The sequence below is a fragment of the Bicyclus anynana genome, chromosome 3 (genome assembly GCF_947172395.1).
Source record: "Bicyclus anynana chromosome 3, ilBicAnyn1.1, whole genome shotgun sequence".
Taxonomy (NCBI): Eukaryota; Metazoa; Arthropoda; class Insecta; order Lepidoptera; family Nymphalidae; genus Bicyclus; species Bicyclus anynana.
Genome location: NC_069085.1, coordinates 13,441,068 through 13,466,616, shown reverse-complemented (window position 1 = coordinate 13,466,616; position 25,549 = coordinate 13,441,068). Strand labels below are relative to the sequence as shown.

The 25,549-nt window shown below is 41.9% G+C and overlaps 2 protein-coding genes across 3 annotated transcripts in view; one reads left to right on the top strand and one right to left on the bottom strand.

Moving 5' to 3' along the window:
- LOC112058229 (fibronectin type-III domain-containing protein 3a-like) overlaps positions 1 to 6,528 on the top strand; it is a 79,430-nt gene extending 72,902 nt beyond the window's left edge. For both annotated transcript variants that reach the window (XM_052890106.1, XM_052890112.1), the window contains 2 exons: positions 50 to 2,234; positions 2,390 to 6,528. In XM_052890106.1, the coding sequence (XP_052746066.1) occupies positions 50 to 2,234; positions 2,390 to 2,671 (2,467 nt within the window). In that variant the 3' untranslated portion in view covers positions 2,672 to 6,528. The remainder of the gene's footprint in view (positions 1 to 49; positions 2,235 to 2,389) is intronic.
- A 2,205-nt stretch (positions 6,529 to 8,733) lies between these two features.
- On the bottom strand, positions 8,734 to 25,358 carry LOC112058276 (protein eyes shut). Its single transcript, XM_024098988.2, has 21 exons — positions 24,831 to 25,358; positions 23,763 to 23,911; positions 22,906 to 23,136; positions 21,807 to 21,920; positions 20,562 to 20,730; positions 19,238 to 20,186; positions 18,840 to 19,153; positions 18,448 to 18,637; positions 18,018 to 18,169; positions 17,416 to 17,552; positions 17,019 to 17,270; positions 16,272 to 16,445; positions 15,607 to 15,820; positions 14,910 to 15,067; positions 14,338 to 14,538; positions 13,891 to 14,076; positions 13,500 to 13,628; positions 12,693 to 12,866; positions 12,086 to 12,249; positions 11,403 to 11,679; positions 8,734 to 9,524 (listed from the first exon to the last, which is right to left on the bottom strand). Exons 1-21 carry the CDS (start codon positions 24,962 to 24,964, stop codon positions 9,364 to 9,366), a joined length of 4,629 nt encoding a protein of 1,542 aa, XP_023954756.1. The 5' UTR covers positions 24,965 to 25,358; the 3' UTR covers positions 8,734 to 9,363.
- Positions 25,359 to 25,549: the final 191 nt, after the last annotated feature.

The window sequence follows — 25,549 nt, the reverse complement described above, 5'->3', positions numbered from 1 at the left end:
CAGTCATGAAAATGTAACATTTAACTAAATAAAATTCCGTCTGTTACAGAGTTCGCGATCTGCGGCCCGGATGCGAGTACTCGGTGTGCCTGCAGATCCGCGCGGGCGAGGTGACGGGCGCGGCCAGCGAGGCGGCCACGTTCCGCGCGCCCGCCGCGCCGCCTGACGCGCCGCCCGCCGCGCGCGTCACGCAGCGCGCGCGCACCTCGCTGCTGCTGCGCTGGGCCTCGGCCGCCGACAACGGCGCGCGCGTGGCGCACTACGCGCTGGAGATGGACGCCGGCGACGGCTTCGCTGAGCTGGCGCGCCCGCGCACGCGCCAGCACTCCGTCAGCGGGCTCGCGCCGCAAACGCGCTACCGCTTCCGCGTCGCCGCCGTCAACGAGTGCGGCCGCGGCGCCTGGAGCGACGAGACCGTCGTGTGGACGGCCGGCTCGCCGCCGCCCGCGCCCGCGCCGCCCGCCCTCAGCGCCGCCGCGCCCGCCTCGCTGTCGCTCGCCTGGCAGCGGCGCGCCGACGAGGAGTTCGTCCTGCAGATGGACGACGCGGCGCGCGGCCACGGCTTCCTGCCCGTTTACAGCGGCCCCGACTGCGCCCACGTGTGCGAGGGGCTTCGCCGCGCGACCGACTACCGGTTTCGGCTCCGATGCGAGACCGTCGACGGTTTGGGGCCCTGGTCCGCCGAGGTCACGTACCGGACGCTCCCCGAGAGGCCGTCTCCCCCCGGACGGCCCGCGCCGCGCGGCAAGATCCACTCGCGCGCCTTCCGCCTGCGCTGGGACCCACCAGGCGAGGACGGCGGCGCCGCGATCGAGTCGTACACGCTGGAGCTGGACGCGGGCGACGGTTTCGACTGCGCGTACCGCGGGTCCGAACGCGAGGCGCACTGCGAGCGTCTGCTGCCGGGCACGACGTACCGCGCGCGCGTGCGCTGCGCCAACGCGGCCGGCGACAGCGACTGGTCGCCCACCGAGACCGTGCTCACGGAGGCCACGTGCCCCGCCGTCTGCGCCGCGCCCGAGCTCGTGGCCGCGCCGCGCTCCTCGCACGCGTCCGTGCGCTGGCGAGCGCCCGACTGCACCGGCGGCGCGCCCCTCACCGAGTACCGGCTCGACCTCGCCGACGCGGACGGGCTCGTGCGCCTCGCCTACGCCGGGCTCGAGCTGGAGGCGGCCGTGCGCGAGCTGCGACCGGGCCGCGAGTATCGCGCGTGGGTGACCGCCTGCAACAGGGTGGGCGCCGGCCCGCCGTCGTCGCCGCTCCGGTTCACGACGGCGGCCGCGCCCCCCGACGCGCCCGAGACGCCCGTCGCGTTCGCCACGGGGCCGCGCGCCGTGCGCGTCGAGTGGACGGCGCCCGCCAACAACGGCGCGCCGCTCGCGGACTTCCGCCTGGAGGCGAGCGCCGACAACGTGGAGTTCGCGGAGGTGTACCGCGGGCTGGAGACCGTGTGCACCGTGACGCAGCTGACGCCCTTCACGCCGTACTTCTTCCGCGTGCGCGCCGCCAACGCGGCGGGGCGCGGCGCGTGGTCGGGCGTGCGGGACGCGCTGACGCCGCGCGCGCCGCCCGCCGCGCCCGCCGGCCTGCGCCACGACGCCGCCGCCGACTCGCTGCGCCTGCAGTGGCGCGCGCCCGACGCGCACGGCGCCGAGGTGCTGCGCTACCGCGTGCAGGTGGACGACGCCGCCTTCGAGACCGAGGGCCCGACGCCGGAGCGCCTCGTGGAGGGGCTCGAGCCCGACACCGTGTACCGCGTGCGCGTCGCCGCGCTCAACGAGCTGGGGCTCGGCGACTGGTCGGAGGAGGCGCGCGCGGCCACGCGGCCCCGCCCGCCCGCGCCGCCCGCGCTGCGCTGCGCGCTGGCCGCGCACAACTTCCTGCGCCTGGAGTGGGCGGGCGCGGACGGCGCGCAGTACTGCGTGGAGATGCGCGCGCCCGACGCGCGCGAGTTCCGCCCCGTGTACCGCGGTTCGGCGCACTCGTGCAAGGTGAAGAAGCTGCGCGAGGCCACGACCTACGCGTTCCGGATACGGGCGAGCGACGAGCGCGGCGGGCGCGGCGCCTGGTCCGCGCCCACGGACGCGCGCACCGCGCACGCGCCGCCGCCCGCGCCGGCCGCGCCGCAAGCCGCCATGGTGGCGCCGCGCGCCGCGCTCGTCTCCTGGGAGCCGCTGGAGGACGCGGAGTACGTGCTCCAGTGCGCACGCGGCAAGGAAGCCATTTTCAAAGAGGTAACAATTATTCGCTATTGTAGTAAAAGGAATGTAGCGTGCACGAGGGCGTGATAAAGCAGCCCTTTATCAGTTATCAATGGCCCTCATTACATGACAGTGGCACGAATAACTATTTGACTTTGACAGTGCGTGTACAGGGAGTGTGTGCGCAGGTGTACGCGGGCGGCGCGAGCCAGCACACGCTGGAGGAGCTGGAGCACGGCGCGGAGTACGCGCTGCGCGTGTGCGCCGTGCGTGGCGGGCTGGCCGGCGCCTGGTCGGCGGCCGCGCGCCTGTCGGTGCCCGCGCCGCCGCCGCCGGCGCGCGTGCGGCGTCCGCGCGCGGCGCGCTCGCTGTCGCCGCGCCACGCCGCGCTGCTCATGGCGGCCGGCTTCCTGCTGCTGGCCGTGATCGTGGCCGTGCTGGTGCAGCGCCTGGTGGAGCCGAGCCCGTGACGCGCGCTGGCGGCGGCGCGCCCGCGGGCCCTCGCCCGCCTGTGAGCGCGCCGCCCCCCACACGACCGATGCGACGCCCGACGCGACCCCCTCGCCGTGTCCCGAAAGCGTCAAATATATTTATGTGTATATAGTAGATATTAAAATTTGTAATCGCCGCCGCCATGAGATGCCGGCGAGCGATGCGCCGCCGTCGCTCGTCGCTCGTCGCGCGACGCTACGATGGCGACGAGATGGTTCGGTGCGACGTTAGCCTCCGTCATATTATACGGCCTATAGTGAAACGTGTTTTATAATTTTATTACGGGAATATTTTATATTTAAAATTATTGTAAAATGTTATTAGAGTATATATTTTCGGGGCTGCCATTCTGAATTTTTAGAAAACATTGCGGACTTTGCCTAACCGTATCTGTAATTTTCCACAGATCTTCATATCTAGTCTACGCTATTGACTTTCATTTATTTCGTTCGCCGTTCGACGGAGCGTGCTGTAATTATAAATATTATTTACACGACAGCGTTTATTATGGAAAAAAATATTTACTATAAGTGGCATACTTCTAAATGGACTCTGTCGGTCTTGTAGGCGCCGTATGTTTTCCATACATTTGATATTTTTATAAAATAATAATCAATCGGTCTGTTGCATGTTTTTTATCATATTTAAGTGTAAAGTTAGCAACCAAGGTGCTCTAATGTTAATGTTCTGTTGCGAGGGTCGTGGCCCCTCGTCTGCAACGAGTTTCCAGTGCGTGTGCTGTGATCACTTCCTTATGCGAATGAGACTGATTTTACAAGTAACTGCTTCGTCTGTGTCAGAGGTTCCCAAACTTTTTTTTCCTCATAGACCACTTTCTAATTCAACTGGTTCCTGTGGACTCCCTGCTAAATTTCTATCCAAAACTCGTCAAAAAAAATGTGATTATATTTAAATATGGAAATTTGCGTCGAAAAAATAGTGATAATTGATTACTCAGTTAATTAATTGATTGTGCTTTGAGTGGATGACAAAAATTAAAATTGTCCAGGCAAAAAGTTTTTTCCGTCAAATTTAATTTTTGATATTTACTCACAGCACAAGGAAGCCATCAATTTCACAATTTTATTTAGAATTTCGTGAACGTAAACCCCCGCCGAGTCTTCCGTAGACCCCTGGGGGGTCCACCTGGACCACTTTGGGAATCGATGGTCTATATGATTGTTCCGACGCTGTGTTTCGTTCGACACGAGTCGCCCGCTGCTGCGCTCTCGAAGAACTTATTTAACCATAATTATCAAGTACCTTCCATGTTTTATTGTCGATAGTGTTTAATTTGTTTTTATTATAATAGAACATGACGTTTAATTGATGACATTATGTAATATAGATTAAATTTGTTTATGAATTTAGAGATTATAAATTTATTGAGATTGTTACCACCCGGTGTATCGATAAGGAATCGTCAGATTTGACCTTATTTCTAAGAAATAACTGTGTTCCAAAAATAAAATGAAAAAAAAAAAAGTTTAGTACGATCCCACAATTATTCGTGTTTGTTAATTTAATTAATCGATATATTAGTGAAATGTTAACTGAATACGATCTAATTATATTTTAAATGAATTATTTTCAATGTAGATAAGCAGAGGTATCTTTTTTAATTGTATTCAATTATACGAATTATAGTAAAAAGTGCATATGGGATTTTTACATTGATGTTTCTAAGTGTCATTATTCACATATAAATGTTGTTTAAAGTTTTTGTGGAATAATGTCATATTAATATTATAATAGTTACATTGTTGTTGCATAGCCTTGCTGCGTTCGATGTCTAGTAGCTGAGCCGTCGATGTAATAATGTGTTTATATTGTCTTGGACATCTGTGTGCCTAGTGAGAGTTTTCAATGTTATGATACTGTGATGATCGCGTAACCGTAAACGTGAATTTCCAAGGAATGGGCTAGTTGACACTTTTTTTTAAATAGTTCATTATCGTTCTACTAGACTAAAGAAATTTTTTTTTAATTTTTTTGAGACGTGATTGCATGAAAATATTAGTTTTTAAATATGTTTTTGACAATACAAGCCAAAACGCCTGTCGGCCATGACAGTCTATATTTCAATTACTACACTACAATAAATCCCATACAAATGGAGCGTTTAACAAAAATATTATAGTGTTAGTGACGTAACAAAATAAAAGCCAGGGTTTATGACGTTTGGAAAATTTGAAAATATACGTGATATTTAAATTAAGTTTTAAAAGAAATCCTAAACTTTTATTAATTGATATCGATATATTTCGGACCCTCATCCCATGTACTACACGAAATTACTTTTGTTTATATTAAATTTGATATGAGTCAACTACCCTATTGAAACAGCGCCACCTAGTGGCACTACTGCAACTGTTGCAATTCCTTAGAAAATCGCGTTTACGGTTACGCGATCGTCACAGTATGACAACATTGAAAACTGCCACTAGGCACTCTGTATACATGCACGAATTTATGCTTAATACGTCGTTAATGATAATATTATTCTGTGATCATCTTGTTCTGTTCTTTCTATATATTATTATATTTTATTATTGTCAGATACATTCCTAGGTTTGTTGCTCGTTTTCAAGACATTGTTCGTTACTTTTTGCTAAGAATAGTGTCGCTTCGTGCCAATACATGTTATGTGTGTAAGCGCGGCTTACGAGATGTGCGAAGTGTCAGATTTATTAACTAAAGTTTTATATAATCCTGATGTGCAATCTTCAATTTATTTATTGTATTGCTTAATATAATATTTATTTTTTAGAAATTATATAAATAAATATATTATTATTATTACAATAATTATAGTGTCGTGTAAATTGGAGGAATCGATGTTCCTAAATGTATTAAATGTTTCGTACTACACCGCTCGCAAATTGTACTACAGTCAAGCATTCCAACGTATTCCACTTTGTAAATAGGCCTAAACTCTACGACTTTTCTCACACAAAAGCAATTGTTGTGTTTGTGTGTGGGGATGTAAATAAATCTGGTGTTCCGAGCTTGGTGTGTGTGCGCGTGGCACGTCCGAATGAGGGCGCTCGCACACATACGACTGTGTCCGCAACAGTTTGCTCTCCCAGTGTGTGCAACTCTGCACGCCACACGCGTGTCCAATCTAATGTCATATTAGCATCTGTTACGAATCACCTCGGTTAGTACGTACAGTGCGTACCCTAGTTAAAAACTTTGCGCATGCCAAACCAAACCGATTGTAATGTCTCATGTTACATGCAGCTTTTCCTCATAAACAAATTTACTTTTTTTTCATTTGTCTAATTGTTTTTTATTTCTATACCAACGTACATATAAAAATAAAATGTAGAAAAAATTATAAAAGTATTATAAATTATAAAAAATTATAAATTATAAAAGTAAAAGTATTTTAATCATTCTTTTCTATTATTTAAAGCTTTATCATCTTTTCTCGTTATTTACGTTTAATGGATGTCGAAATTGTGTCAACTTACATATTTTTTACTGAGAATATGTATTATAAACTTGCAAAAATGTGTGAAGCGCTTTGTAAAATGCAAATGCCATAGTTGCCGGTATATCTGGCGATTTTAATGAATTGATGCGGAAGATGAAACTGTTGCGGACCGCAAAGATGCTAGTGTGCGCGCGCCCTTACAGCTGTGTTAAGACTAAACGTTTTTAAAAATTAATACATACTGATTAATGGGGATAACATCTCATATTGTATTTGTGTTTCAATTAGTAACGTATAACGAAATGTATATGTTTATAATATAATATTTGATGATGTTATGTATACAATTTATTAAACATGGATATATCAATAAAATTATATTTTGTGTACGACAAACTTTTAATTTTTCTTTTAACGAACCGCCGTCATTTAAATAAGAATCTAAAAAGTTAATTTCCTCTCTTTAAAAAATGGTTTATAGTTTACTTATTCTATATAACTCCCCGGACGCAGAGAGCACTTTAGGAAAAGAAAAGGCTTTAGAAAAGTACTCAGGTACTGACCTACTTAGTAGAGCCATTTACATCTCTATGGTATTTGACGACCATTATAGTAGGGAAGCCGAAGAGGGGTTTTTTGCAGTTACCTACTCGAGCGTGGCAGATAAACATAAGGGATTGTACCTTGCACGTTGTTGAGTACCTCCAGTATGAGCCCTTAGCCCTTGGTGGGTACGTTTAGGGCAACCAAAAAAAAAAAATAACATCAGAAATCTATACTTATAATAAATCTGTAGAGAGGTCAATTCTGTACATGAAATATATTTCCAAAATAACTATCAGGGGATGATTAGTGGTCGATACTGATGCCAAAAATGCAATCAGTAAAATTTTTGTCTGTCTGTCTGTCTGTCTGTATGTTCTTTATAGAAACAAAAACTACTCGACGGATTTTAACGAAACTTGGTACAATTATTCTTCATACTCCTGGGCAGGTTATAGTATACTTTTCATCACGCTATGATCAATAAGAGCAGAGCAGTGAAGGGAAATGTTAGGAAAACGGGAGAAGTTACTCATTTTTTTAAGCTTCCGTCGCGTGGTATGTTCGTTATAGAAACAAAAACTACTTCACGGATTTTAACAAAACTTGGTACAATTATTCTTCATACTCCTGGGCAGATTATAGTATACTTTACATCACGCTACAATCAATAGGGGCAGAGCAGTGAAGGGAAATGTTGAGAAAACGGGAGAAAATACTCCATTCTTTAAGGCTTCGTCGCCGTCGCGTGGTAGGGTAGGGGTAGGGTAGGGTTAGGGTAGGGGTAGGGTAGTGGCAGGGTGCGGATAAGGTAGGGTAGGGGTAGGGTAGTGGCAGGGTGCGGATAAGGTAGGGGTAGGGTAGGGGTAGAGTAGGGTAGGGTAGGGGTAGGATAGGGTAGGGGTAGGGTCGGGGTAGGGTATGGGTAGGGGTAGTAGTAGAGTTTCACGCGGACGAAGTCGCGGGCGTCCGCTAGTACTCAATATATTAGGTTAGTTAATTACTAAAAGGTGTGCATCTCGAAAATCTAATTATTTGAGCGTAATGTAATGGAATGGGAGGGTCCCATAGTTACAAAATGAAACCCATTTAGGTCTCGAGCCGCGAGCATCCTCAGCAATGGCTCTTGTAATATATTTTTTTGGCTATCTATATAGGCTATCGCTTCATAGCGATCTCTTCCAGGTAACCTTAAGTTAAGGAAAATATTAGATTTATTCTCTCATTTATTTGTCCTTTTTTATGTTAACAAAATACAAAACACTTAAAAAATTTTAAAAAAGTATCAACCCTTCCCGCTGCGGGATATTTGAGTGCCCAAGCAACCGGTGGTCAGGGCTCCAGAGTGAGGAACCTCCTCACAATACGCGCCATCTCAAGAATGATTGCCTGTATCTGACCCTTGATCCAGCAGGTAAGCGAAAGCTTCTTATGGTGTTGGTCAAAATTGGTGTTGGTTTTCATACAAAGTAATACAAATAATATCTATCTTTGCGTTTTAAAATACGTAATCGTAGTGGTAAGACTGTCGATATCGACGAGATATTGCAACTGGCACTCCGCACTTCACTAGTAAGCTACTTCATGATATTTATCAATGAATTAGTTTGGCTAGGTCATAAGGATGCGATTTATGGGACACAATTTAATATCTATTTACAAAAGAAATATTTTTAACTCTGAAAATATTCACTTTAGAACACATGTTCCTTAGACATTTTCAGTTAATTTTCCTTAACGAATATAACCCTATATATAGTTATGGCAAATACTCCCGAGCAACCTGTATACCTAATGTATAAATACACCCAGTTATTGGAAAGCATTTATGCTCACAGCTCATCACACAAATATTTTCCAATTGTGGGAATCGAACCCACGGCCGTGGCAACAGAAAGCAGGGTCACTGTCCACTGCACCACGCGGCTGTCTAAATACTACCTACTACTAATAAAGTAGTTATGTATTTTGTGCTATAGGTAGGTAGGTACTAGGTACTGACAATTTCAAGAAAATGAAAAGATGTAAATTATTTATTTAATAAAAAAAAAATTATCTGTGTGAATTACGTCATTTATTTGCTCTTATCAATTCAATAATGAAAAATTACATATATATTTTTATTAATAAAGTAGAAAAAACCACGATTAGCGAAAAGAAAACACATTTTACAAAAGGTAACATTGTAAGATAATTTAAAAAGGACTAGAAAAGTTTTGTACTATGAATAGGACTTTAGATAACTTACTTACGTATAAATTAAAGACTACAACATCCTTATAACTATAACTTCAATCAAACCATTATAAGTATGTATTTAAATTACCTAATAAATAATAATTTATCTCCTAAAATCACAGATTAAAGAATAATCGGCAGATAGAGCGCACGGAACAAGGCAGTGATGCAGCCATTCCAAATATAAATTCAAAAACGAATACATTCTCAGACGACAGAAAGCGTTGCATCAGTAATTTTCAATATTATTCAAGAAAAATAACATCTTATGTTTTTGAATATTTAAAAACGGTCTTAAACCGTTTAAAAAAAAAATAAAGCTAAATAAATAAGATGGAGTACTTTTATAGGTATATATTATTTTTTATGGGTTTCACCGGCCTTACCGCGCGACTTTTAAAGACTCATTCTGTATCATTCTCTATTCTGTGCCTAAAATGTGAAAACAATCTATAAAGTGGGAAACAATTGACATGATCGCACGTTTTCGCTGTACACCTCTGCGTAGTTGGTCAAAAACGTGTGTTGTTTTGTAGATATTTTGTCAATACAGCCTTTAAAGTTTTGGGGGAAAAATTTTCTAGCAACAATCTCTTCGTCCGTAACTCCACCTGTGAAAATTAATTACATTATAAAGTTTGTGAAGTAATCTCAGGTTCTAATAAACTGATTTATTTCTATGAAATGATTTTCTGGTTCTATTTCTGGAAATTGTTAATCTCAACGACGTGGGTGTAACCGCGGAATAAGGGGATAAAATACAGGATGTCCCGTAATTAATGGATAAACGCAAATGGTATAGATTTCAAAAATTTTTATATCTTGAATCAGTTTTTTTCAATGATGTAGCTGCTGGAAAAAACTGATTCAAAATCGACAAATTTGAAAAATTCGAAAATAAAAAATAACTTGATCAACCTTGGATTTTTTCAAAATTATTTAAATTCGTTTTAGATAATTAGGTGGTTTCTACCATTTGCGTTATAAGCATTAATTACGGGACATTCTGTATAGCCTATACCACCCGTGGATAGTGTAGCTTCTCAACAGTAAAAAGAAACCAAATTGGTTCAGAGCCTATTCAATGCAAACAAACAATCAAATGTTTCCTCTTTATAATATTAGTATAGGTAACACCCAGACGTAGGTAAAACACCTACCATGCTGTTTTACAAGTTAGGCCTTGACTACAATCTCACCTGGTGGATAATGCAATCTAAGATTGAAGCGGGCTAACTTGTCAAGAGGAGGACGAAAATCCTTTTGGTTTCTACACGACATCGTACCGGAACGCTAAATCTCTTGGCGGTAGGGTGGTAACTAGACCTGGACCAATTAGGAAAACCCAATCGGCGCCGGGGATCGAACCCAGCGCGCATACCACTGCGCCACGAAGGCCGTCAAAACTGCTCATCACTCCAGTATGGCATCGAACCCAGGGCCGTGGATGTGCATGTTAAGCCTCAATAGCTCAACGGTAAAAGCTGTCGGACTCATCACCGAGGGGTGGTGGTTCGATCCCCGGCCTGTTGGTCTATTGTCGTACCCACTCCTAGCACAGTCTTTCCCGACTAGTTGGAGGGGAATGGGAATATTGGTCATATTATACAAAAAAATATGGCAAATACTCTTTTTAAACAAAAAAAAAAAATACCAAAGGTTACATAAAATGTCAAACAATAATTAAAGCGAGGGCGTTAAAGATATCGTCGATACTACATCATTAATCTGTGGCTAAAGATTTTCAACCTCCCAACGATGTAGCGTGGGCTGGAATGGCGTCACAATCTGTGGAGACGTCTAGACAGGGTGATAGGGGTGCGGGCGGGGGGTGAGACGGGGAAGTCTAGAGAACACGGATTGAGAACATTGAGGATTATATTTTGTTTGGTGCTATAAATAATCCGGCAGTATAATGGCTTTTTTGGTAGGTGGCACATAAGTTTAATACGTTAAGATAATCATTTCAGCCTATTTAAACGGCCTATTATAAAGGTAGGCCTTCCTCCTTATATCATCGTCATCGTCATCAACATATAGATATCATCATAATCAACAACCCATATTCGGCTCACTATCTCCTCACAGAGTGAGAGGGGTTAGGCCTTAGTCCACCACGTCGGACTTCACACACGTAGATAACTAATTTAAAGTTTTAAGTGTTGCAACTGTGATTTATGGGTCTTTGATGACTTGAGTTCAGTTTTTGTTAGGCACCGTGAACACTGTCACGCTGCTAGTCGCGTTAATGATTATAACCACTATATGCGATAATGTTTAGTGTTGTAATTATTGATCATAAATTGTTTAAAGTGGGCATGGAGAATGTGGGCATGGGGAATTCAGTTCCATTCAGAATGCATTTACATCATAATTAAACCTACACCCAAGTTACAAGTCCTGGAACTTGCACGAGGTGTTTCCTCTACCACAAAATTATGGTACAATCAGCACTGTTGCTGTTACCCGTGACGTTATAATCAACTTACCAACATATAAATCCAACTCCTCGTAACCATTCTCACTATAGCACTGCTCTTCTATGTATGACCTTCCATCCACCAGTAATGTGATGTTATAATCCAGTGTGACCACTACAGAATGCCACTCACTGTCGGCCATGAACCCGGCTTGAACCAAACTTGATAGTAGTTTCGGGGGTAGAGGGAAATACTCCGTTTTTTGTTTACTGGAGTTATTACAGTGAAGGGACCACGTTAATTTTATATAACCGCTGTCAAGGCCTAGGCCAAGGTAGTCGCTTCCCTGGAATATAAAAACAAATACTATACTATATAACATTCATTACGAAGAACGCACGATGCTATAGCTTGGCAAATTCGTTGTAATACTCCCGATGGTCCGCGCGGGCCGGGAGTAGGCGCGCACGACTTCATACCCGCGCAGTTATTCCCTCTGCCCCTCGCGTACGACTTCATACCCACGCAGTCCTTTCCCCCGTCACCCGCATATCTTGAGAGTGTCATCAACGAACTTGCCAAGCTATAACTCATTTTTTATTTTTATTTTCGCGACAAAAAACGACACTTCTTAAGTATATTTCCATACCAAAATTTAGTAAAATATGTACAAAAGTTTAGAATGCAACAGACAGAGTAACTTTCGAGTTTAGTGTGGCTTACAGTACAGTACAGTACAAAGTTATAATTACCATATTTATCCAAAAAAGCAGTCCGTTAGGGTCAGCGGTGGTGAAGTTGAGCGCCAGGTGTGAGGGGCGGGCGGGCGCGCTGATCTGCTCGCTGCGAGCGAGCGCGGCGCGGTTGAGCGACAGCAGCGCCTCGCCGTCGAAGTGTGGGATTGTTATGTTTATATCTGTAATGTTTATGTCTATGATTAGTGGCGTCGCGAGGCGTGGGCGAATGGGGCGGTCGCCCACGGCCTCGATCATAAAGGGGCCTCACGGGGCTATAAACATCCCCTAGAAAAAAAAATTAAACTGTGTCAATATAAATTGTTACTTTTAAATTTTAAATACTTTCAATTTTATTTTAGATTCAGAGAAACTGATTAATTGCGTGACATTTGCTATTCATTCCAAAATAAAGACAACATTTTACGTCGATTAAAAATAGGGCCTCGCATGCTAATTTGCCCACGCCTAGATTTGTCCACGCTGCGCCACTGTCTATGATGTCGAGTGCGCTGATCTGGTATGAATGAAACCCTATATAAACCCTAAAATTACCTGACTAAGTGTGTTTTAAATTCTTAAGTTCGTTGTCAGACTACGTAAGTATTAGTACGGTAGGACTTACGCTGTTCGCAGCGAAGGCCAACGCGGCCGGCGGGGCAGACGCAGCGGCCCCTAGAGCAGCGGCCCGCGCCGCACTCGTGCGGGCGACAGGCGGAGCGCCGACACCTGGTTCCACTGCTAGTGACTGTGGTGCCACTACACGCCGCGCCCTCACACGCGCCTACGTTCTGGCCCGCTAATATAAAAATCATATGATGTTTGAGCAATACGGTTACGGATAATTATAATTGTTTGATCTGAGGACTATAAAGTTTGTTAATGATAATAACCCAACGGCTATATTATATATTGGTCCCAAATTGTTACAAACTGGTACCCACGGGAACTCAAAACGCAAACGGGGTAGACCATTAAGAAGGTGGAGTGACGATATAGTCAGGGTCGCAGGTAAAACATGGCAACGAACAGCCAGAGACAGAATACAATGGCTACAATTGGAGGAGGCTTTCACTGCTTTATGCAGTCCTTACAAAAAAGAATAATAAAATGAAAAATTAACATTACTAACATAATATAAAAAAAAAGTTAGAGATACCAACTAACCTACTAACAATCTATAAAACTTGTAAACCTTAGTAATAATTTTCAAAAAAATGTCTATAATTGTAAGGAAATAAAGCTATTTTTATTTTTATTATATTAGATATATCATTACCTACTTCCCAACTCCAGGCTACATCTGAGAATATCTTGGGAAATAGGTAAAGAAATCCAGCATTAATTAATTAAAAAATTAATACCTACTCCTACACTCACTCGTTTATACGTTGTATGATAAAGATAGAAGACTATTCGAAATATTACTTACCTTCGATGTTTTGCTCCTCAAAAGGCAGCAGTATGTTGTTGACGTGTAAACTCCTGAAGCAGCCGCTGTATGACTCCGGCGGGCCTGACATCACGTCGAAAGGCAATGTTGCCAAGTCGCGAGCACCACCTAAGACATCAATATTGGTTGCGATTAGAGCTTTTAATTTGATTTAGAGAGAGGGAGAGAAATTTTTTGACATTGCGATTTCATGGCACAAGGGTCTCCACGGCAAAAAGAACAAAATATTATGTAATATAACTCTCGGTCAGATTACTAACTTGAGCCACTTACCGGTTTGATGTGATTGTTCTTGCCGTAGTGGCCGCACTTCACGCTGTGCCACTGGGACATTGACTGCACCACACCATTGATATGATTGTTACCTTACCTATGATAATGGAGGCATCACTAGCCGTGTGCGGGTAGGCGTGCGCCAGCATGGGCTCCGTGCTCAGCGCGCCGTCCACCCATACATACAGCCGATTGCCGTAGCGGCCGCACTTCACGCTGTGCCACTGGGACATCGACAACACTACACCAGACCTGACCAGGGACGTCAGTCCAGATAGGTGATCTGCAAGAGTTTCATTGCCATATACTCCTTAGAATTTATTTGTGTCTGTGTGTATACGCCTTTTACGCCGTACCTAGTAAACCGTTTGATTGAAATTTGACGACCCGCGAGACCAAAATCATGACGAGTGAAAGATTGAAAGCATGGATTGTACCTTTTCCCTAGCTAATTGGTATTAGTAGTCCTAGGTATAAGAATAGAATGTATACATATACATTATGTAGTGTGTATTGTAATTTGACAGTCGACATGGTTTCTCACCTGTCCACCTATACTCCAGAAGTCCTCCTTGAAGAGAGAGCGCCGTGTAGAAATGTGGCGTTTGTACAAAAATTACAATGCCTCGTTCTTTTGTAGGTTTTATTTCAGCTTCGAACGATAAGCTGACGCTCGATATTGAACGTGGAAGAAATTCTAAATACGACCTTACTCCTGAGAATAATAGGTCTATCGGCATCAAATCTGAAAATATAGATCAAGATTTTAAAGAAAGAAGAGAGAAAGACAATATTTTAAGAAATACTAGGACATTTTCTGATTCTCTTTAGAGAGACGATGTCGTTGTTAGACAGCTCCCCAAAATTGATTTTACTGAGGGATATTTGTTGGTGGACTTTAAATGAAGGTTATCGTTGGAAAAACGTTTAAAAGTACTAAATCAGTATAAGTAAAAAAATTAAAAACTTTATTTTTGTACTTAAAAAAAGTACAAAAAAAAGTTTTTTTTTCGGGCTAAAAATCCCAATTAAAGTTGATTAACTGAATGTATATAACGTCACCGTTGGAACAAAGAAATGCAAGTACAATGAACCCATTGATTCATTATTCCTGACCTTGGTCGCAGTGGAGGCCGGTCTTCCCATATGGACAGTCGCAGTGCGCGCCATCCAAGGCGATGACGCACGCGCCGCGGCAGCGCGTCTGCGAGCGGTCGCACGGACTCTGTGCGCTGGCGCACGTCGCACCGAACCAGCCTTCGTTGCAGATGCAACTGTAGCATTAAGTTTGTTTTGCTATAAATTGTAATGGAGAGCAAACAAGCATACTCTGTCATGTTGATTGATTATCCCTAAACTTACAACGCCACATGTTTTCTTTTTACCTTATCTTGAAAAAAATCCGGCGGCCTGCTGGCCTATTTCCTATTTTGGTTTTTATTATCAACCCATCAATGATACAAATTACAAATGTCATTCGGTACTAACGGTGTATATCTTATAGTATGTAGATGGCACTTTGTTGTCCACTTCAATAAGTTGTTAATAAAGACCAAAATAGTGAATTAGGCCACTGAACCTAAACTAAAATTGACAGCGCCTTACATAAATGACATGTCACATTTTAATGTATGGAAGCTAAAATTCTGTGAGTTTTCAACTAATTACGATAAAGATTTTTAATAGATTTTGAAACTTTATAATCTTATTTATTTCGCAAACATTCGCATAAGCTTTGTTTTTTACGTATTAATTAGTTAATATTGATCTTATTTACTCACTCAGGACTCAATTTCACTCGCTTGAAACTTACCCATAAGTAGCTGGTGAGTGTATGCAGACTCCGCGAGGAGCATTGCAGGACTTGGCAGTGCACTGCGCGACCCCACACTGGCCAACACCTCGACCCCCCACGGCCTTCCCAGTCCCGATAGCCTGCCCACCCACTTCCCATATACATCCCCTCCACCCAGTGTGTAAAGGCAGATCGTGGGGTAGATCCCCAAAGTCCTCAGATGGATGTCCACCTAAATAGTAATAATTATTTTTTTAGTTCATCAGCATGAGTAGTTATACAGTTTTATTCGGTTATACTCCGTGCCTCCGATGTAACCTAATATGATGCAGGCATGTACTTAAGAAAATCACATAAAAAATCTGTCGGAAACTCCGAAAAAACGTAGATTAAGAAATGTACGTGAACATACAGACAACAAAAAAAAAAATAGTTTTTGATGTAAAAACTTCTTTCCGCACGACGCACCTTTGACTTGGGGAGTAAGTTGGTTACGAATTAGGGTGGTTGGTATGCGTTACGAAAACTGTAATCGGGTGAGACGAACGGGCGTTGAGACGGAGAGCTAAAGAAGTTTTAGTTTAGTCGTCACGGTAGAACAGCAATAGTAAGTTTAAACTGTATAAATAAATATATTATAAAAATACAAGTTTTCTATTAAGTAATAAATGAAGGAAGTATACCAATATAAATGTAAGGCAGCAATGTCATGTTAGATCGATGCGCGGGCGCATTGCCAGTGACGTTTTGTCTGCTGTCGATCAGCAAGCCGGCCGTGCGACCGCGGCGCCAGACTCTGACAGTGTGCCCTCCACGGCGCGGGCCCAGGGCTCGAGAGGTGAAGATACGACGAGGGCCTGATGAAGACAAGACTACTCTTAACAGCATCACTTAAACGACCTTGGATTGCTTAAGTGTTAAGACGTAAAACAGTATCTAGGAAATATTAGGTAAATAATTTGGGAATGGTTCAGAACCGGCTCGAAGGACCATTTTGTACTGGGCCCTCAAAGAGCCAGATTCAATAAAACACAGATTTTCTTAGAGCAACGATATAAAGCGGGAATGTATCTGATGACCGTTTTTTAGATCGAGAAAACGTCGTTTTATTTTAAATAGGCTGCACTCAGCCTAGTGACGTATGCTGTCACCATAAAAGTACGTTCCGTTTTCAACCCTATAATGTAAGACATAGATTAATCAACAAGAATGGCATTTGCGTCGTTAACAGTAAGTATGTAAATCCTTAAATGTTGTTTCTCATATCCAGGGCTTAAAATAATTTTAATTCATTTGAAATGGGTAGGTGCAATAGGGTAATAATGACAGCGATCGTTTATTACAGACAGATTTAACTTCAAAAGAGAACATAGCTAGTAGTATTTAGCTTACGTTTATTAAAAAACAAACTTTTATATAACTAAACTTACCGCTCCCCATATTCCATGTTAACATAATGTAACCCTTAACAAACGCCAAAGCCAAATGTTGACTTCTGGAGTCATGTTTTCCACTCTGTCCAACGAAAGCTAGAAGAGATATTTGGTCCATGTCCGCAGTTTGGAATCGTAGACGTAAATCGAAACGATCTGAATTCATGGCAGCGGATGACAAAGGATACATTACATATGAGGATTTTCCTGTAGCTATTGGGGCTAGAGATGGCCGAGTTATTTCCACATCTGCAAATTAATAAATTGTATATAACATAGACAATAAGCTCTAACCAAAACACTGCAAAATTGCCAATACAATGCATTTAATGGGTTTTGGAAAAGATATCATGAATAAGTCACTAAAGTGTTTAGATACTGCTCGATGACTTACTGTATTCGCAGAAGATGCCGTGTTTGCCATACGGACATAAGCATATGAAACCACTGCCAGGATGTCGGACGCAACTGCCTCCAGATTGACAGGGATTGTGGTCGCAAACAGATTGATTGCAGTGATCTCCCATCCAACTGCAATGTAGTTTTCAATGTTTTGAGAAGACAAGTATTAGATAACGCAAATCCGTGAGCCCGCTACCTCGTGAGTTTAAGATATAGGAGGCCTGTGGAACTGGCCATACAATATGCTGGTGATGATGATGATATTGATGACAATGATGTTGATGAAGTAATGAATATGTATCAACTCGTTGACAATAATCAGTAGATAACTAGTCTACTTGATATGAGATTGAACTGTTTCTAAATTTAAAAGGTAGAAATAGATAATAAGAGTATAGTCTGTATAAATATGCATTAATTTATGGTGATGTGCGTAACAACAAAACACTCTATTAAGGGTAAACTAAAAATTTAATTAATAATGTAATTAAAAAAGTAAAAGTAAATGTCAAATATTCCACATTTCAGGAAATCGGTTAATGTTGATAATTCGAAAAAAAATCATGGGAAAAATGAATAGTTAAGATGTCATACCCATTAGCACAAGCGCACGTGTAAGTTTCGCCATGATCGCTGCATGTGCCTCCGTTCACACACGGTGACGATAAGCACGACAGAGATGAACATTCTGTTACTTCTGATGCATCTACAGCATCGTCGAAAATTTCACGTTTTTCTCCATTGACCTGAAATTGAAAAACTAATCAACCCAATCAACGCAAGAACCGAAAGTTGGTTCTAAATATGTATCCACAACTAAGAAATCCCAAGGAGGGTTATTCTGAAGGAGGGAGTGTGTGAAAGAGGATATGTGTCTAAAAGGAGTATAATATGATAAATCGACGAATGATAGAAACAAATTGAAGAAATTTACATATTTTTCCGCCCCACTTAAGTAAGATAAAGTAAAGGAGATGATGAATGTATTGCGGAAATTCAATAAGAAAATAATGAAAATACTTACAACTAAATCTCTTATGCAACCAACGAATGGTTTGCTGTATGTGGTATTGCTATTCGGTGTATTACCGAAGGAAAGCATAGTATTATTCTCAAGATAGCTAATATTGGCGATTTGTCCTCCACTCATAGCTACTGTATCATTCAGACGAAGTGTGCCGTTGCAATGTTTCTCTTTTAAGTAAAGGTCTAGTCTGCAAATGTATTATGAAGAATTAGAATTAAGAATCGTATGACAAATAAAAATAAATAAATAAAATGAGAAAACAAAATATTTATTTAAGAATTGAAGAGAACGCCGTATGCAAACGTAAAATTCTTTTAAATAAAGCATGAAATAATATGAAATGATAATCAATATTAGAGAACAGCAATAATCTCCGCTTTTTAACCTACCTAGTTTCGATTTTCATCAAATACCCCTTATTCACGTATGTTTTTAGTTCACTCAGCAACATTGTTTGGTATCCGCAAGAAAATTCAAACTTCAGCAATCCTGACTCCATATAAAGTTTCATATATGCTCCGTCAGCTAAGTTTACATGCATTATTTGACCATCAGTGATTAGTGTTTTTGCATTGAATCCTATACTTATTGTTGTTGAGTTCTTGACGCGATGGGATATGTATGAATTACCATCGAAAGCAGCTGAGGTGATGATCATTTTCTGTTCGCAAAACCTTCCACCGTAATTGAAAGCACAGTGACACTGTAAAAACAAAAACGTTTGAAATATAAATCATAATTAAGATAGTAAGAGAAATTAGAAGTTAGACTGCATATAGAAACTTACTCTAATACCATTTAAACCCGTAATACAAGTCCCGTGATTGTTACAAAAAGAATTAGTACATTCTGATTGTAATGTTGGTTGTGTAGTATCTACATCTATTGGTTCTGTTGTTTCAGTTGTCGAAAGTTTTAACGTCACAATATCTGTAGAATGTGTTGTATCTATTGGCGTATCTGTAAACATTTTACTTGTTGTCATATCTTTTAGAGTCGTCATATCTGTTGTTGATGCGTCTGATGTTTTTGTAGTTATTGTATCTTTCTTCGTCGTCTCATAAATCATTGTAGATATTGAAGTAGTCATTTCGTGGGACTTAGAAGATGGCAATTCTGGAAAATCCTTAGAAGTTATCAATTTCTCAGTTGTTGTTATAGTTGGTACTGTAACAGGAGGCAAAGCTATAGTTGATGCGTTGGATTTAATACAAGAATCGGCGCATTGGGTGGTAGCTTCCGTTTTCATATTATCTATTTCCAATGTTTCTCGTGTTCCTTCTGTAGTTAAATCCATTTTCACTGTTGTTGATTCAATTTCCAATTGTGTATAATCAGTTTTCACTGTAGTCATATCACTATCTATATCAGCTTTAGTCGTATTTGCAGTTGTTACTTCTGTAATGACTGAAATATCTGTGGTTGTGAAATTTTCCGTTGTGGATTCTATTGTGGTAGTAAAATTCAAACTATCTGGGATCACAGATATCGAAGTAGTAGTCGTACTATATTTTGTATAATCAATGGTTGTGATACTGCCGATTACTGTAGGTTCAGTAAAACCCATAGTAGTAATAGATACATTATGGATTGGTGTAATCGTTGGGCTCACATATTCACAATCATGACTACCGTCATCTAAAATGAGGCAATCGCATAATGTTCCGGTAAGTTTTGGAGGACAAGAGCAAGTGAAATTATCAACACCATCGATGCACGTGCCACCGTTCATACATCTGCGAATAATGAAAATAATAAATCATGAAAATAATGAACATGTAGCTTTCTATTGGTACCCTCATTGTATTTGGGAATATATAGAAAATATTCCCATTCACACATTGCAAGTCCTACTCATATTATAAACTCAAAAGTTTGTATAGATGTGTGTTTGGATGTTTGTTTGGATGGTTGTTACTCTTTAATGCCGCAACTACTGAACTGGTTTGTCTGAAATTTGGAATAGAAATAGATTTTACTCTGGATTAACACATAGATTACTTTCATCCCGAAAAAATCACGGTTCCCACGGGATTTGTGAAAAACTGAATTCCGCTAGTATATTTATAATGCCGGATCTTATAACAAAAGAAAAGAAAAGAAAGTCTTACCTGGGACCCAATAAACATTCGTCGTACTGCAGCTCGCATCTCTCTCCGTGGTAATCCGGCACACAGTAGCACACTCTCACGTCGTCCTCAACGACGCACAGCGCATTGTTACTACAAGAGTCCTCGTCGCAAAATTCTATTTGAACTTCGCAACTCTTACCTGTAAAACCTGTAATAAAATGTTAATTATGATCTTAAACGATTTTTTACCAAAGAGCATTTGGACTACGATCTTGTAAATCGTAATAGGCATTGCAACTTGACTTGTCACAATAGGAAGCCAGTTTTTAGAGGAGCGAAAAAGGAAAACATATAAGTGATTAGTGAAAAAACATATAGTATTAAAAACACACTTGGCATATGTATTTCAGTTTTTCTCTCAGTTTTCAATTTTATTTAAAGCATAGTAATAGTTACTAGAGAGCCGTGATAGCCCAGTGGATATGACCTCTGCCTCCGATTCCGGAGGTTGTGGGTTCGAATCCGGTCCGGGGCATGCACCTCCAACTTTTCAATTGTGTGCATTTTAAGAAATTAAATATCACGTGTCTCAAACGGTGAAGGAAAACATCGTGAGGAAACCTGCATACCAGAGATTTTTTTTAATTCTGTGCGTGTGTGAAGTCTGCCAATCCGCATTGGGCCAGCGTGGTGGACTATTGGCCTAACCCCTCTCATTCTGAGAGGAGACTCGAGCTCAGCAGTGAGCCGAATATGGGTTGATAACGATGAATAATTACTAATTATGAACATAATATTTAATTTTTTTTTTCATTATTCAAATTTATAAGATGTAAACTGAGAAAGAATACAATAGGGAACTTAAGCTAACTTATCCTAATAACTATACAAATCATGCCCACGTGGAATGGTAGCAAGAGTACTGGCTGCATTTCCGCGCTGGACAGCCAGGCTGATCATTTGCGCAAAAAATGAGCCAGCCCTTCTGTCACCAGTCGAGGCAACAAGCCGCGGTGAAATGGTACGGAAAAATTTTTTGGCACTGCGACTCCATGGCCCAAGGGTCTCCACGGCAAAAGGTACAAATATGTAACTCTCTGTCAGAGAGGCATACTTGATCCACTTACCGGTTTCAGTTTTTTCTGCTGCGGCTCCTTAAGATGTTAACTTAATAATTATAGCTTTAACTGTCATAAGTATAATATATCTCTAATAAAACTCCCAAGTAGTATTTTAGATTAATTTTAATGGTGTTCCTTATTTAAATTATCATAGTAAACTTACCATAAGTACATGCACACATATAGTCAGCATGTGAATCGATACATATCCCTCCGTTCCTACAGGGATTCGATTGGCATTCGTCGATTTGATCTTCACATTTAGGGCCCTCCCATCCTAGAAGAGAAATATTCAATGGATAATGAAGTATAGGATAAAGATACGTTATTTACTTATTGGTAAATAACGAAGTTACCGGCAGGCGACAGAGCCACGAATAAATAATTTCTTTTTTAACTAGGAATGCAGTCGTAAGTAGACCATCAAGGTTTAAATACTCATAGGAAAAACAATTAAAATATTTGCATATTCGTTTATATACATTAGGTGTAAGTAGTACAGTGTAATAGAACTGTTACACGTCAATAAATAGTTAAAGAAAATTCAGTTAATTTCAATGATTGCAGTCTACAACAGTGCCTTTGGGTACACAAAAATGCTTATCGGCACTTCCCTGGAATGCTAGAATGTTACCGAGTGCGATACGAATTCGCACGCGATGCCGTGCCAAGAGGTGGAAGATAGATTGCATTTCGGCAAATAAAGCCGCGCGAGTTTCTAATATTTTGCCTCATCGTCCAACAAATTAAAAGATTGGCAGGAAAATATTCATGTACCTACCAACATATTTCATCCAAAAATGAGCGATTGACTAAAATCATACTTGATGATTAGTAGGAGATGATGATACAGCTTTAGAGCCAGCTGTCAGTCTCGTGGCTCATGAAAGGAATTGAGCGTATTCCCTTGACAAGCGTGTATCCCTTACTGATTACAATAACTCTCAGTTAAAATCAGTAGGTAAGTGATAGTGAGACATACCCAACCGAAACAATAAGGTCTAGGTCAAATTATATATCTAACTAGCTGACACAGCGCGGTTTCACCCGCTTGGTTCCCATTCCCGTAAAAATACGGGGATAATATATAGCCTTCCTCGATAAATTGGCTATCCAACACTGAAAGTATTTTTCAAATCGAACCTGAGATTAGCGCGTTCAATCAAACAAACAAGTTCTTCAGCTTTATAATATTAGTAAAATAGGCAAAGGTAATCGTTTATTTAGGTTAGAAGATGAAGACTGAAAATTGTAGAGCTTACCTGCCATACATTTGCAGTAAAACTTATAACCCGGTCCTTCGATGCACTCCCCTCCATTGTAACAGCGGACCTCCTCTGTGGAGTTGCAAACCGCCACGTCCAGCTCGCAATGGTCTCCGGAAAATCCTGGTATGCAGTGGCATACGTATTCGTTCGTCATGTCGATGCATGTGCCGTTGTTAAGACAGGGATTGGATTCACATTCGTTGTAGTTGGTCTCGCAGCTGTCTCCTATAATAGTAATTTGGTCAATACACAGGCTAAAGTACAATTAAGAGAGATAGAGGTAAAATAAAGGCATATTGATAGAGTTCCGAAGAAAATACTGATTCCATGCTAATTTCTCGCCTCATCGATGCCTTCCAGATTGTAAGGTAGATAGGTATGGATACCGGCGAGTTGGAAGTCGATTGACGAGTAGCGCATTGTAAAATATATTAGCTGGTAGCCCAGTGGAGTCGTGATAGCCCAGTGGTCCGGTCCGAGGCATGCACCTCCAACTTTTCAGTTGTGTGCATTTTAAGAAATTAAATATCACGTGTCTCAAACGGTGAAGGAAAAATCCTTCTTCATCATGACGAAACCTGCACACCAGAGAATTTTCTTAATTCTCTGGGTGTATGAAATCTGCCAATCCACTATGGGCCAGCGTGGTGGTCTATTGGCCTAATCCCTCTCATTCTGAGAGAAAACTCAACCTCAGCAGTGAGCCGAATCTGGGTTGAAATAATGATAAGGTACCTACTTGCAAGGTGTCATAGCAAAGGTATCTCAATTCAACAATTAGCAGATACATGTACCTACCACTGCGCCACGGAGGCCGTTAAAAAATCTATCCATCGATTCGTAGAACTGACCTATAAATCCATCAGGACAGGAACAGTTGTAGCTCGCCACACCATCGATGCAGGTACCACCATTCTGACACGGGCTGGACCAACACTCGTCCCAGTTGGTCTGGCACTGTACTCCAGTGTACCCGTCGATACAATAACAGGAATACGTGCTGAAAATGTTTCCAGTTCAATTTATTGGTGGACAAAAACCTCTTCTATAAACTGACTGACTAAGACGATATTATAAGAAAGTATACGTAAGTCATCATCATCGTCAGCCAATGGACGTCCATTGCGTGACCATAGACTTTTTATAAGGACTTTCAAATAAAACGCCTGCAACCAAAGATTCCCTTCCTTGATTGTTCCTTGATAATTGATGTCGTCAATCTACCTGGTGGGAGGTCGAGCAACCTGATTTTTATTATTGACATCATGATTGTTACATTTCATCATAAAATATAACATTCCTAAGCCCACAGAGCAGTGTGGTGGATCTACAAATTTCCTGTTTGTTAGCTGTTAAGGCCTGACTTATAATGATCCGATTGTTGCAGTGGTTAGTGAGCCTACTTCTTAATCCAGAGCAGTGGGTTCGATTCCCACAACTGTAAGGAATGTTTGACTGTTTTCCAGTGGGTGTTTTATATAGATAAATATGCAATAGCGGATGCCAGCAGTTTTGTCTGTTTTAGACCTCCATATGGCCCTCTCTCAATATCCGTCGTTTTTATATATTCAGATTTAATAAGCATTTATGTATGTGTTAATACTTAATAATATGTATATTCGTCAGCTGTAGCTTGGCGAGTTCATGACACTCCCATGATATGCGGGCGACGGCGGGAAAGGACTGCGCGGGTGTGAAGTCGTGGGGCATCGCTACCCTCACGGCCCGCGCGGGCCATCGGGAGCTGCCAAGCTATATCTTATTACCCACAACACAAGGCTACGTTTTTCATTGAGCTAGACAGGGTATTGCTCTATAATATATTTAAAAAAATATAAATCACTGCGCTCTTTTTTCGACAACTTTTATCATCCACCCCCATCTCTTATACTAGGTACATAAAAATAAACGTCACTCACCTGTTAAGGTCATCCAAACAAATACCATGTAAGCAAGGGTTGGCAAGGCAAGCTATACCTGCCGACACTACAGGCGCGATAGCAAATATCCACCACACACATTGCAACTTCCTCTTATGCCCCTCTAGGGACATCTTACACAAGAAACTCTACAACAGGTTGCTAGGTTGCATAGTTAGCTTTTCTTTACAACGAACTTATTTTACTTAATAAAAATACAAACAAATTTATTTTTAGCTTTAATATAGACTAACGTGTTATTTAAGGCTTGTTTATTACTATACTTCATTCACATTTTTAACACTTCTAACACTTTTTTACATCAACCTTATAAAAGAACAGCTAGCTCTAGTTACTTAAGTACATTTACAATTAAATTCAAAATTCGAACACAAGTTTGGTTTCCGGTACAACCAATTTGAAAATTGGAATTTTAATAATTGGAAAGTATTAGTGATTTAATTTTTAAATAAAATTGTTTGATGACTGAATTTAAATAGAATTAAATAGGTCTCAGCTTAGGTGTGGTTTCCAGTCCACGTTTCTATGGAGACCGTGTACACAATACATGCGGTCAATGGTACCTCCAATCAATGGTTCTATAACATTTTTTTAAAAGCTGACCTCAATAACGCCTTTTATTTAAACTTTTAACCTACCTATGCGAGGCACGAGCATTTAATATAATATGTACCCATAATAACAATAATAATTAATTG